At 37.6% G+C, this 15,270-nt stretch overlaps 1 protein-coding gene across 2 annotated transcripts in view; it reads right to left on the bottom strand.

The window, feature by feature from the left end:
* Positions 1 to 10,106: 10,106 nt before the first annotated feature.
* The window catches only part of TM9SF2 (transmembrane 9 superfamily member 2), a 61,191-nt gene continuing 56,027 nt past the window's right edge, over positions 10,107 to 15,270 (bottom strand). For both annotated transcript variants that reach the window (XM_026003689.2, XM_072760936.1), the window contains exons 17-18: positions 14,605 to 14,776; positions 10,107 to 10,796 (exon numbers count right to left, since the gene is read on the bottom strand). In XM_026003689.2, coding sequence (XP_025859474.1) covers positions 10,729 to 10,796; positions 14,605 to 14,776 — 240 coding nt within the window. In that variant the 3' untranslated portion in view covers positions 10,107 to 10,728. The remainder of the gene's footprint in view (positions 10,797 to 14,604; positions 14,777 to 15,270) is intronic.

Genomic DNA, 15,270 nt, shown 5'->3' with positions numbered 1-15,270 from the left:
GTTAGTAAACTTGTAGAAAACTAACAGCTATGCAAATGTTTCCCGTCTCTAGTGATGCCAGACTCTTGTTCATAGTGGTGCAAAATTAACTTGTCCGGTAGAGAATATACATCTCTATAAGTCTACATCTTATTTGATCTGGTTTTAACATCTTAATTAACTTAATTAATGAGTTAAATAAAATCTTTCACATGTAAGCATGTGTTTATAGAAGAGTCATGAGTTTTACTTTTCAGAATATGATTCTTCTTGAAAAATAAGAAGTATGAAGAAGAAGAAGAAAAAGAAGAAGAGGAGGAGGAGGACAAGGAGGAGGAGGAGAAGGAAGAGGAGGAAGAAGAAGGCAAGCAGCAGCTGTGTCCTGGTTCCCAATAGAGAAATGTGCTTTGATTCTTTAACAGTTGAGGAATTCTGGGTACTTCTGTTGGGTGTGGTGTGGGAAGGGAGGACAGGGAAGGAAGAAAGGGAGGAAGTTTTAATTATTCCCTAGAAGCCCTATATTCCTGTGCACATTAGACAGTCACTTAGATTATTCTTCCTCAGGAAAGTAACTGGTCACCAAAGCCCAGCCAGCACATCCTGCAGAGCCTGGCAGAAAACATAAGAAATTACAAGAGAGATACCCTATCTCCCAGTGGTGGCAAACCACTTGTCAGCACCATATCTTCTACATGGGCCATGCAGGACACTGACATGTGGCTTCCACACGTGGGAGAAGTCTATTTGGGGTGTTGTTTCAGCTACACTACACCAGGTGGCTTGGTCAGGCTCAGGACTTCCTTCTACCCAGACTCTGAGCAACTTCTAAAACTTCCCTTTGACTGAGGAACTCATCAAGTTCCATTTGAAATCAGGAGGGAATTCATGCAACGGTTCATCTTCTTGAGGACTGCTGTTTGCCTACAGACTGAGAGTTCTGGAACTTTCCTCCATGACATCTCCTGGCATCCCACCCATTGGATCTTGTTCCTTTATTGCTTATGGGGTGCTCACAGGTTACTGCAGCTTTGTCTCTGGCCCTGCCCAGTGCAGACATGGGAACAAAATCACAAACCAAAGGTAACATCTTGAACTTCAATTCAGCCAAGAGGCCACTTGCTTTATTTAGAGAATAATTGGCATGGTACCAAGGGACTCAGGATCATTGTTCTCCCTTAAACTCCTCTCCACATTCTATCTCAATGCCAGTTACCATCCAACTGCTATATTTGATTCGTGTTTTCTGCTCACCAGAAGACCAGTAAATATGGGCTCTTTAACTAGCAGGTCCCAGTCAATGGAGATTGCTTGGTCAACCTCCAACTAGTTTTTACTACAGTCCCTTGTCTTGACTGGTGGGGACCTGGGCTTACCTCCTACAACCCAAGCAATGACTCTAACCCTCAAAATGAACCACATTAGTTCCTTTATGCTATCCTCTAACAATTTCTCTCTTTTCCATAGAGGCCATGTTATGATTTTAAGAATATAAAGAACAAACTAGAATAAATAATTCTAAAATTTGTACAGAACCACAAAAAACCCAAGTAACCAAAGCAATCTTGAAAAAGAAAAACAAAATTGGAGGTATCACAATTCCAGATTTTAAGATATACTGCAAAGCTGTAGTAATCAAAATGGTATGGTACTGTCACAAAAACAGACATATAGATCAATGGAACAGAATAGAGAGCCCAGAAATAAATTCATACTTATATGGTCAGTTAATCTACAACAAAGGAGGAAAGAATATCCAATGAAGTAAAGACAGTCTCTTTAAAAAATGGTGCTGGGAAAACTGGACCGCTACATGCTAAAGAATGAAACTGGATCACTTTTTCACACCATACCCAAATATAAATTCAAAATGTTTTAAAGACCTAAATGTGATACCTGAAACCATAAAAATCCTAGAAAAGAGCACAGGCAGTAATTTCTCTGACATCAGCAATAGCAATGTTTTTCCAGATATGTAACCTAAGGCAAGGAAAACAAAACAAAAATAAACCATTGGGACTACATCAAAATGAAAAGCTTCTGCACAGCAAAGGAAATAATCAACACAACCTACCGAATGGAAGAAGATATTTACAAATGACAATACTTGATAAGGGGTTAGTATCCAAAATATATAAAGAACTTAGGCAACTTAACATCAAAACCCCACAAATAATCTAATTTAAAATGGGCAGAAGACATGAACAGATATTTCTCCAAAGAAGACATACAGATGGCCAACAGACACATGAAAAGATGCTCAGCATCACTCATCATAAGGGAAAGGCAAATAAAAACCAAAATGAGATATCACTTCACACCTATCAGAATGGCAAAAATCAAAAACGCAAGAAACAACAAGTGTTGGTGGGTGTACAGACAAAAAGGAAGACTTGCTCACCATTGGTGGGAATGCAAACTGGTACAGCCACTGTGAAAAACAATATGGAGATTCCTCAAAAAATTAAAAATAGACATATAATCCAGTAATTCCACTATTGGATATTTACTCAAGGGATATGAAAACACAAATTCAAAATGATATATTCACCCCTAGGCCTATTGCAGCATTATTTACAATAGCCAAAAATGGAAGCAACCCATGTGTCCATCAATTGATGAATAAACAAGATGTGATATAGATAAACAATGGAGTGTTACTCAGACATAAACAAGAATGAAATTTTGCCATTTGCAACAACATGGATGGATCTAGAGGGTATAATGTTAAGGGAAATAAGTCAAAGACAATACATGATCCCACTCAGATGTGGAATTTAAGAAACAAAACAAATGAACCAAGAAAAAAGATAAACCAAAAAACAGACTCTTTTAAAAAGATTTTAAGTAATCTCTACACCCAACGTGGGGCTCAAACTCACAACCCCAAGATCAGGAGTCACATGCTCTTCCAACTAAGCCAGCCAGGTGCCACCAAAAACCAGACTTTTGACTATGGAGGACAAACTGGTGGTTACCAGAGGGGAGATGGGTAAGGGATGGGTGAAACAGGTGAAGGGGACTAAAAGTACACTTCTGATGAGCACCAAGTAATGTATGGAATTGCTGACTCACTATATTATACACCGGAAACTAATGGCATGTTAACTACACTAGAATTAAAACTTAAAAATTTTGGGACGCCTGGGTAGCTCAGTGGTTGAGCATCTGTCTTTGGCTCAGGGCGTGATCCTGGGATCCAGGATCCAGTCCTACATTGGGCTCCCTGCAGGGAGCCTGCTTCTTCCTCTGCCTATGTCTCTGCCTCTCTCTCTCTCTGTGTCTCTCATGAACAAATAAATAAATCTTTTTTAAAAACCTTAATTTTTTTTAAAAAAGAAAGTAATATGTTAGTTTTTCAGGTGTGTGTGTACACAATACTTACATATTACAGAGAATTTGGCAAAATTAGGATAAATATTCCAAATGCCAAACCACTGCTTATGTGACAAGACATTGGGAGAATCAGAGGTAATTATCACTTAATATAAAATGACCTATCTCCTTTTTAGCTTTTTGCCCACTTGCTGACAGAATTTCACATATAGTTACCCATACATAACTACAGCAATCTAGAAACTCAATATTTAAATGTAAATGTTAGTCAGAAAGGATAAAAGTAGATATTACAGATTTTTCACAGCTTTGAAAATAGGCCTCATCTTCCAGTGGAAAAGAGCAATTCATAGGTACTTGGGGAGGCTTTCACCAACCACCTTAGGGTTAGTTTGGTGGGGAGTGGTCCACTCTGTTGGGACTATTCTGGGTAGCCAGGGTGTAGTAGGATGTTGGGGAATTGCTGGAACCTGGAACCTCAGTTGGGAGCATGCTCTGAGGCACTTACATACCTGGGCTTCCAGCCAAAGCCCCCAGATCAGGTGAGGGAGAGGAAAGGAGGCGTTCTATTCAAACCAGCCCTTTGGGTTTGAAGGGAAGAGACCGGAAGTTAGCCACAGCCACAGCACGAAGCATGGGTGAGCCAAGGAAGCAGCCACCTCAGTGGAGCAATGTCAGGGTACTGGGCTTCTGAGGCAAACAAGAGCAAACATCAAGACTGACAGTCAAAAAAAACAAAACAAAAACAAACAAACAAAAAGACTGACAGTCAAGTGCTGGTATCAGGTTGTTTTCAAAGGTCCATAGTAAGGGGCCGCATTTCTGTGTAGCAATGCACGGAATTAAACGATGCATCCATTAGTTGGGATCTAGTGATGCTTTCGTTAGTTTTTGTCATCACATAATGATGGTGGGTAGTTGAGTTAGGAAGCAATAGAAGTTTTTCTTCAAATCTGTTTCACCAAACAGTTCCTAAGAGGTAGCATATATCACTTTACATATTTATTAGATATTCCTGAGGTGTCATTTAATAACAGCGATGCTTTGTACTACATGCTGAATACAGTCTGCACAGTAAAACAATCTCCACAGCTGCTTTCGCAAAATCCTCATGCCAATTTTGAAACCAAATGCTATTAATTTTGTCATCTAAATAAGGATCCAAATAGGAGGCTTCAAGTAGGTAAATTAAAAATGAAGTTTTGGTTTCTGGAAAGATATGGTGCTCAGGAAGGAGAGTGTTTACAGTGATGGTCTCCTGGGTGGAGAACTCAGTGACATTTAGGACAAAGGCAGATTTTCTCCATATTCTTTACTACGGTTTGAATTGTTTACCATGCACATGGATTACCCATCCCCAAGGAAAAATTGAATTAAAATAGTGAAAATTGTAATAAATGTTCAGAATCTAAGCTGAAACTGAACTATATATCCTGTTACAGTGCTTTTTCCTAAACCTTCAAGGTAAAGGGAAACAAGCTCTGCTATTAAAAAAAAAAAAAAAAAAAAAAAAAAAAAAAAAAAAAAAGCCCTCTCTCCTTTGCCCCCTGCATCTCAATAGCTGTGTGTAATTCCTTTGAGGAGCCTAGTAAGCATGTGTGGATGTTAAAAATGCATTTAATCATTCCCCCCTCAAAGTTTGACAGAAGTGTGGCTAGGAGAGCCATCTGTTTTGTTTGAATGAGAAATGACCCAGCATTCTGATTTCAATTAGCCTCTTTGTAGCTTTATGTTTGAGCTAGTTCCATGGGTAACAGTTCAAACTAAGTGTAGAGAGGAGCTGGCCAAGTTCTGCCAGTGCTGATTTGTTTTAACAACTGTCAGTGATCATGGGACAAGTGTACAAGACAATGTTGCGGGATACACATTAAAATGCATAATTTTATGGAATCAAAACAGCACATTCTAGAACCTGAGAGCTAAACAAAATACTGAAATGGTGTCTTTACGTCATATCAAATGATTTAAATATTCAAAATCTGTATCACTTAACCTAAATTCTTAGTTTCACTCAATAAACACACACCTACTATGTGCCAAGGACTGTTATGCCCTGGGTATGAACCAAAGATGATGTAAGCGGTGGTTCCTGCCCTTCAGAAAGAAGTCTGTGTTCTATCTGGGAGGATAAGCCTGCAAAGTTAAACAATAATCTAAGTAATATTTAAGACAAGATAAGAGAGCAGTCAAATATCACCATGTAACAAATTATTAGGAGTTCAGAGGATGGGAAGAATTACTTAGGTCAAAACCTTTATACTGGGTGGGGTCTGATCAGTAGTGGTAGAGCAGGATTCTAAAGCCTGGGGCTTCTCTCTCTTTCTTTCTCTCTGTCTATCATAAATAAATAAATCTTTAAAAAAAAGGGGGGGGGATCCCTGGGTGGCCCAGCGGTTTGGCGCCTGCCTTTGGCCCAGGGTGCAATCCTGGAGTACCGGGATCGAGTCCCACGTTGGGCTCCCGGCATAAAGCCTGCTTCTCCCTCCTCCTGTGTTTCTGCCTCTCTCTCTTTCTGTGTGTATCATAAATAAATAAATAAATAAATAAATAAATAAATCTTTATAAAAATATAAAGCTTGGGGCTCTTTAGATCACTTCCCCTCAAATCTCTCTCCCTCCCCGTCTCTCTCTCTCTCACATAGCTAATGCATACATACATGGCAGGTTTACAAAGGTGGGTCTACAGCCTCCAGAATGGTTAAAGGTAACCCAAAGATGCATCACTGTGTTGGTGAAGGTCCAAAGCACCCTGGTGGCTTTAGGGAAGCCAGCCTGAATCTTGGTCCTAGTCCTCACTGCCTCCCCGGGTGTGTTTGTCAGATACGATTCCTGGGCCCCGATCCTGCACAGGTTGATTGCCCAATTTGCTGATTAGTCATGCAATGGGTCTCAAGGAAATCATTTGAATGTGGGCAGGGAAAGGGGTCGTTTTTGATGTCAGCTGGTTTGTGCAATTCCAGTAATGACTGGTTCACAATTTCCCTGCATGAAAAGCAAATGCCACCGCACTCCGGTGCTCCCATTACCATCTGGTTTCCTGATGTCCTAAAGGAAGGTCCTACAACCTCAGTTCTGCAGCTTTAGAGGTTTCTTATCATGACCCCTTTTCCTCAAGGGGTTGGCAAAGTTCTTCAAGGTCAAATAATCCAGAGCAGAGGAGTAAGAATATGTAAGGTGTCTTTGACTCCTGGTGATGGTGGCCACTGAGGATACTCTGTGGTAGGGCCGTGGTTCAGCAGCGTCTCACAGGATGGGTTCTTCTGAGTCCACAGCTCCTTCCATCCTAGCACTGCCAAAGCAGGACACAACTGAGAGTTGCAGGCAGCAACTCTCCTGTGGTCAACCCTAGCCCTACCACCTTAGTTTGCTCCTGTACCTGAAACAGTGCCAGTCAGCAGGCTGCAATGCAACTTGTCTAGCTGTAGCATTAGCCAGAGAAGAGAGCCTGATTCACTTCGACTCACTGGCCTATTATTTTCTTTGATAATAATGTTAATAAAAACATTTGGCTTATATTGAGAAAGAAAATCAGATTTGAATTCTATATATACATTCCTTGATTATAAAGTATCAGTGAAAACCAGCCTTTAAAAGTAAACACTAATCCTTCAATCATTTTTGAGTAAAATGTTATATTTTTAATTCTTTTCAGAGAAATTAATGACCTATGGCCTATTATAGTACTATCTATATATCAAAGTCAAGACCATTCATGTGGCCTAGACTGCTTTTTGCTAAAATTATCCAAAGGAAATAATAAATAGGACTTTTAGAAGTCAATGTTTTCTTCTTTATAAAATAATTCATTATTGATGAAACTACCAACTATATCAGTGGGCCAAAGAATGAAAGAGAACAGAAGATAATCAAATATGAGAACGAAGATAGAAAGTTCAAATGGGCAGGCCAAAAAAGTACAACATATTTCAAAACCTAGAGAAATGTGCAGTAACAATGATTTTTGTGTTTAGACTTCAAATTTCAGTTAAGGAGAGAACAAATTAGTAGAAGGAAACAAGTTTGACAAAGTAAAAATTTCTGAGAAAGCAAAAAAAAAATGTTCTACATATAGATTTCATTGCAGGCAGAGATGTTATGGCCACTGTCCAGGCTACAGGAGAAAAATACAAAAATGGAAAAATATTTTAATTTTAATGACATAAATTTACATATTAATGAAACACTCAAATGTCCTATCCATAGGCAGAAGGTAAGGAATGCATTAAGAGGTCATTATCCTGTTCATTAAAAACTCAAAGCAGGCCTTTATAAAGCCTTCTATAGTCAATCATTTAAAAAAATCTTTAGGACCTGTAATGCTTTAAATTTTAAAAGTCTTTTGTGACTCGTGGCATTACTTAAACTTAGCTGGTATATGTAAAAGTATGAGGGCCTGATAGCATTGATTTAAGTACTGGTTAATTTTCAAGTCACCCATCACATAGGACAAAGGCACCAGATGCCCATCTGACAATACAGCAACTTCCAAGGCTGCACAATGCACCAGCTTTGTACCTTGTATGGTATGATGAATGCAGAAAGGTCTACCCTCAGCCACTTCCCTTAAGTGCTCCATGACCTAAACAAGGCACCCTTTAGAAGCACTCCTCTCACTTGAAGCACTGTTCGTACGCCATAAAACACAAACTTCAAATGTTAAATAGCATTACTAAGACTACTTTAAATACTGTCATTGCTTCAGATTATCAAATTAGCCAAGAGTTGGGGCATTGAGAAAAACACATAAAGGTAAATTCTGAAGGGAGGAGAAAAAGCAAACTGACTCCAATCATGTGACTGCCCTGTGTCCATGGCAACTGAGGTAAGTGAGCTAGAACCATGGGAGCTGACGTCAAAGCCACAGAGAAGAGGTGTGTTCTCCAAGGCCCTCCTCACCACTTGTCTTGCTTGCTTTCCTCTTTGCTGTCTCCTTCCTCATCTCTCATCTCTCCTCCCTACTAAGTCTTTTCCTTTGATATTTTATTTTTCCAAATGCCTCACCATTATTTGTGTAAAATGTGCTTACTGTGAAGTATAGAGAAAAATTAAAGTTTTATATTAAAAAATTTTATCAAAACAGTAAGTTAACTGAGTCACTAAGCTAATTGTTCATGGAAGGAACAATAAAATTTAAGCTTAACTTTGATCAGCAAAATTAGCCTCGTTCTGAATCCAGTTTTTTTTTTAATAAAATCTTTTGTTTAGTCAACTAGCTTATCTCAACCGTACTTTAACAGTATTATACATAAAAACTACACTTTAAGAGATGCAGAAACTAAATTTAAAAGGAACTTCTCTAAAATCTCTACGTGAGAAGTTAAAAATAACTAGAGCTTCTTCAAAACCAACAGGTTCGTTTTTTTAAAAAAGAGTATCGGGGGATCCCTGGGTGGCTTAGAGCGGTTTAGCGCCTGCCTTTGGCCCAGGGCGCGATCCTGGAGTCCCGGAATCGGGTCCCGCGTCGGGCTCCTGGCATGGAGCCTGCTTCTCCCTCCTCCTGTGTCTCTGCCTCTCTCTCTCTCTATGTCTATCATAAATAAATAAATCTTTTTTAAAAAAAAGTATCAACATAAAACCGAGTAAGAGCCCAGCAATGTTACTATCTGATTGTTCTTTCATAACCAGCAAGCACCAAGCCCCTAAAATACAAGATGAATATCCTTATAGATATGAGCAAACTAATGTTTCTGAAATCATCTCAAATTTCTACTTCCACATAAATGGATTTCAATTAGTCAGATGAATGTGAAATAGTTCTTTTTCCTTTAAAGATTTTATTTGAGGGATCCCTGGGTGGCGCAGCGGTTTGGCGCCTGCCTTTGGCCCAGGGCGCGATCCTGGAGACCCGGGATCGAATCCCACATCGGGCTCCCAGTGCATGGAGCCTGCTTCTCCCTCTGCCTGTGTCTCTGCCTCTCTCTCTCTCTCTCTCTGTGTGTGCATGACTATCATAAATAAATAAAAATTTAAAAAAAAATAAAGATTTTATTTGAGAGAGCGAGCATGAGTGGGAAGGAGGGAGAAGCAGACTCCCTGCTGAGCAGGGAGCCCAACGTGGGGCTTGATCCCAAGACTCTAGGACCATGATCTGAGCTGAAGGTAGATGCTTAACTCAGCAATCTAGGCACCCTAGAAATAATTATTTCCTAACTCTTAAGAAATAAAACTGAACTCCAGATGAAGACAATATAAAGACTAGATCTGGTAGTCATTGCTAGTATATAAACAAATACTGACTTAAAAAAATAAAAAATGGGGTGCCTGGATGACTCTGTCAGTTGGGCATCCAAATCTTGATTTCAGCCTATATCATGATCTCAGAGTCATAAGACTGAGCCTGCAGGCTCTGCATTGGGCCTGAAGCCTGCTTAAGATTCTCTCTCTCTCCCTCTCCTTCTGCCCCTCACCCACCCCAGCTCATGCTCTAAAACCAAAAATAGTAAAAAAATAAAATGATTGGGACTTTTATTTAAAAAAAAAAATTAAATACTGTATTTTGAAAAACAGGTCAAAAATATAAAATCCTTAATGACAATGTAGTGAGGCCCATATTAACTACTAGACATACATTATCTGGCTAGATGTGCATGACTATAATTACTAATAGTGAAAATCTCTCAGTTTGTCACAAAGCCCAAGAGACTGGAATTTCATTTAGATAACCAAGAAAGTGTTACATTAACAAAACTCAGTAAAATCGCATAAAACAGTATAAACCATTTTAAAATAGCATTGGTACATAGATTTCTTTTATAGATTTTCCTTGAATATACATTAGGTAATGATGCAATGAAGACGTTTTTACAATATTTATTAAGATAACAAATTTATAAATTGAAAGACTCAGAGGCACATAGTTTAAAAGGCCAGTACCATGGGAATAATGAAGTCAACACAGAGAAGAAGATATGAACAGTTACAACCAATACAAGATTTTCTTAAAAGCCACAGCCCCCCAATAAACACATCATATGAATCATCCTTCAAAATTACCATGATAAAAAGTTATTTCCTTCAAAGAAAAATAATTCTTTCCACCTACCGAGCCTAGAAAATCCTATTTACAATGAACTGTCCTGCATTTCATCAGCACTGTTTCATATGGCCTCCTCTATTCTGCCATTAGCAGTATTGAAACTTTTATAGCTATTGTATTTACAAATGCACATAATATTTAAATTTGCTCTTCAACGAGAACTGAATATATACTTAATCAAATCACGATACAAATGTTTTAGTGTTGAAAACACATTTTGTGGAGACAGGTGTATGGGAAGAGGTGTACTTAGAATTATGTTGCTTCTCAAGGATTACTTAGGCCAATAAGTCTGATAAAACTCAAGGTAGTCACAAAAACAGCTCTTTGTTGATGAAGAATTTAATTTATTTCTGTTTTAACTGGACACACTGGCTCCTTCAGTCAACCTTCACCACACTGTATATTTTGGTAACAAACCAAAAGCATGCAAAGAAGCCAATTGTTCCTATAAAAAAATAAAATAAATAAATAAATACTTTTCCAAAGGAAATTTCATAATTTACACAAAACACAGATTTAAAATGATTGGTTCCTTTAGTAATAGCCACAAAACTATAAACTATTACTTACCAGGAATATACCATAGATCTATAAGTTTTTTGAAAATTATACAACTACCTTAAATCAAATTTTTTACAGAAATTGATAGAACTTTTTATACTCTAAGATTACCTAAGTATATTCTTTTCCTTATTACTTGCAAAAAAACTAAAATGAAAAGATGAATAGGATATCAATTTTCTTTTCCTATTTAATAATATTTTATCACAAAATGGAAAACCGCTATTAAAATTAATTCAAGGTATGATATAAATAGCTTAAACAGAATATCAGATTCATAGACTTAAATGGGGGCTATTTCCTAAGTATAGTTATTGGGACTTATCAATTTCTAAAGAAATACAATAAAACTAACTCAAAGTTTTTATAGTGTTAAAAATGATCTAATTAGGATCACAACAAAGTGCATCCCCACTGAATATGAGAGGTGGTGTGGTGTTGGAGGACAGAGCAGCTCTGTCATGACTGAATTATTCTTCAGACTAGTCAAATGAAATCTCCAAACCCATTTCTTATTAAAACAGAGATAATTTTATCTGTCCTATGTAAAGTAAATGAGATAATTCATGAAAAATAAATGCTTTGGTTTTCAAGTATCTCCTTCATCAGTCTAGGTTCCAGAAAATTTGAATGCTAGACAGGTGACAAATATGAGACTCAGTTAAGAAACAGTCTAATGGCCACATAGCTGGATTAGAATGCAAATTCACTTTTTCTGACTTCAAGTATGGTGCTCTTTTAAACCTTACCATGCTTAGATTTACTAAACAAATTCAGAGACATTGTTTTGCAAAAGATTATTTACTAAATTGTTAACTGCCTAATATATTTTTAAAAACTGAAAAATTTCCAGAATTACCCTGAGAAAATAAATGTAAGTGCTGATGAACACAGAAGGGGATGTACATATCTTTGTGGAAGCTTTATATCCATCGGCAGATGAATGGATAAAGAAGTGGCATATATGCACAATGGAATATTACTAAGCTGTCAAAAAGCTTTTTTGCCATTGCCATTTGCAATGACATGGATAGAAGTAGAGGGTATTGTGCTAAGTGAAGTAATCACAGAAGGACAATTATCATATGATTTCACTCATAATGTGGGATTTAAGAAACACAACAGAGGATCAGGGACGCCTGGGTGGCTCAGCAGTTGAGCATCTGCCTTTGGCTCAGGGCATGATCCCGGAGTCCTGGGATTGAGTCCCACATCGGGTTTCCTGCATGAATGTTGCTTCTCCCTCTGCCTGTGTCTCTGTCTCTCTCTCTGTGTCTCTCATGAATAAATAAATAAAATCTTAAAAAAATAATAATAAAAAAAATAAAATAAGATGAAACCAGAAAGGGAGACAAGCCATAGGAGACTTTTAACTATGGGAAACAAACTGAGGGTCTCTGGAGGGAAGAGAGGATATGGGGATAGGGTAACTGGGTGATGGGCCCTAAGGAGGCATGTAATGTAATGAGCACTGGGTGTTATACAAGACTGATGAATCACTGAACTCTATTTCTGAAACCAATAATACATTATATGTTATTTAACTGAACTTAATTTTTTTTTTAATTTTTTTAATTTTTATTTATTTATGATAGGCACACAGTGAGAGAGAGAGAGAGAGAGAGAGAGAGAGAGAGAGAGAGGCAGAGACATAGGCAGAGGGAGAAGCAGGCTCCATGCACCGGGAGCCCGACGTGGGATTCGATCCCGAGTCTCCAGGATCGCGCCCTGGGCCAAAGGCAGGCGCCAAACCGCTGCGCCACCCAGGGATCCCCACTTAACTGAATTTAAATAAAAAAAAAGTTCCAAAGTTTTCGTCATTGTCTTAAATGTAATACAAAGAAAAAGTATTAAAGGAGATTTTCTAAGTCCATTTTCTAAGTCAAAAGACTATATGTGGGACATTATTAGGGGATGTTATAAATATTACTGTACTCATTCATACATCATATGAGTCCCTGCAATTTGTCAGTCATTGTGTGTTTTAAAGGAAATAAAAATACACCTTTTGGATATTCAAAAGATCATTATTAAGGTCTGTGTAGAGGCTGGGGCTAATTTTAGAAAAGTAATGGTGAAAACATAAATGTATTTAAACAACCTTATGCTTAGCAAGAACTTCAAGATAATATTTTAAGATGAGAAAATACATTTATCACCGTATTTGGTAACCCTAAGGCTTTATTCTTAACAAAATACTCTTACTATTTCACTTTGTTCTTAATATGGGATAAATATAACATACACATGGATAGTGGCATCTTTTCTCATGTGACAGAATAATTGTTTTGTTTTGTAAAACACTGACTTCAATGACATGGTGTTAGTTAGGAGCACTGAAGTAAAATACAGATGTATCCCACGTTGGAAACATGTAAGACACTGAATGGGCTCACCACTCCCCTTTAGAGAATCTTTCCCATAAAGTGACATATACCAAAAGCTATTGGTTAAACTGGATGATTCAATTTGAGGTGGCTCCCAAATTTAGATTACAAAGGTTTACTCTGAATAAATAAAATGTGACACTAAAAACCAGAACAATAAAGATTCAGGTGATGGTTAAACTCTTATTATATCACATGCCTGGAAAAACAAGAGACATTCACTAAGATTACTACTTTTTTGCGTGTAAACAGGAATAAATTATTCTATATATGCCCTTAGGAACACACAGATACAGATGCATAAAAGCAGTAATTCATTGTCTCATAGGCTACCTCTGTTTTACAGACTATTTATTAAGATTTATAGCTGTGGACCTATCTTATTGATCACATGGCATCAAGATAAACACCTCCCACACATACACCTACCCCACTGTCTGACCAATGACCTGGAAATACAGAATCAACAGAAGAGCCTAAAGCTCATTCTGTGCTGATAGTTTAAAGGAAACTTTAAACTCTACCGAATTCTCTCAAATATTAACAAATGACTAAAAAATAGAACAGTTCTAATTTTTTTTAAATTCCCTTTTCCTTTTCAGATTCTATACTTCCTCACAGAACATGCAACACTATTTAAATACAAATTTTAGATGCACATTTTTTTTGTGAAAAAGAAAGGTCCTACAATTTTCTTTTTTTGAGTTTGATTATTCCATAAATGTTTACCAAGTAATTACTCTAAGGGCTCTAAGATGCAGAAAACTTTTATCTAGTGAACAGGTAAGACACACATAAATAACCTAAGTACCAATACTTCCCATTTAGGTACTTGGATTTTCAAGTGGAGATATAAACTTATAGTTTAAAACTTCTAGAATAAGGAGTATTCTATGATGGTGTTTTCTTGATGACATTTTTCTCAAGCTCATCTTGACTTCACCCCCTCAACTTCTACTCATATTTAAACTTTTTACCCTACTTCTGAAATGAGCTTGCAAAAGACTATATACCACTAAGAGGTTACAGGGGAAAACTTTGGGCAGGTGTGGGTCCAGGTACCCCTGGGATGGTAGGACAACGATGGTGTCTGTCTAGATTTCTTCCATTAGGTTTGGTTCCCTCACTTTTGGTTTACTGACATCCACCTCACAGCAGGGCAGATCAAACAATGCTTAGCTGCACTGAGGACTAAATACAGCAGTGCGTAGTAGCAGAAACCATCATGGATTTTATAAAAGGAAAATATTTATAAATAATTTGCCAACAAACTTATTAACTAAAACTAATCATTTTAATTCTTACCTGTAAAAAGAAAGAAGATCAAAACCATTATCATGGTATAGCCAAAGTACAGAATTGTACTTGCTGTTCCTGTGATTTGCAGTTTTGAAAAGAAATAGTGTATTGCATATATTAAGAAATAAACTGCAGTAAAGCCACTGGTAAGGAATGAACGCCACTGCCAATGATAATCCTAGATTAAAAAGAAAAAAGGAATAAGAATTACTTTTCAATTAATAGATAACATATAATAGCCTCCAAATCTAATTTTTACTATCATTTCCAATCTCTTTCCCCTACTGAACCTTGCCCATTTCCCTCCTCACTAAATATGCTAAGAACTATCCTCTACTTTTAGGGGAGCTACTTAAAGACTGGCTAAAAACCTGTGGCAAAATCTTAAATGGTTTACAAATAATGAAGAATTAGACTGTATTTTTTTTTTTAAGATTTTATTCATTGAATCATGACAGACACAGAGAGAATGGCAGAGACACAGGCAGAGGGAGAAGCAGGCTCCCTGTGGGGAGCCCAATGTGGGACTCAATCCCAGGGCCCTAGGATCTTGCCATGAGCTCAAAGCAGACACTCAACCTCTGAGCCATCAGGTGCCCCTAGACTGTACTTTAAGATGTACTCTTCCTGGGATACTTCCTTACGGGGAGCTCACTGCTCCCTGTGCCTATG

The sequence above is a fragment of the Vulpes vulpes genome, chromosome 6 (genome assembly GCF_048418805.1).
Source record: "Vulpes vulpes isolate BD-2025 chromosome 6, VulVul3, whole genome shotgun sequence".
NCBI lineage: Eukaryota > Metazoa > Chordata > Mammalia > Carnivora > Canidae > Vulpes > Vulpes vulpes.
This window is presented reverse-complemented; position numbering and strand designations above follow the sequence as displayed.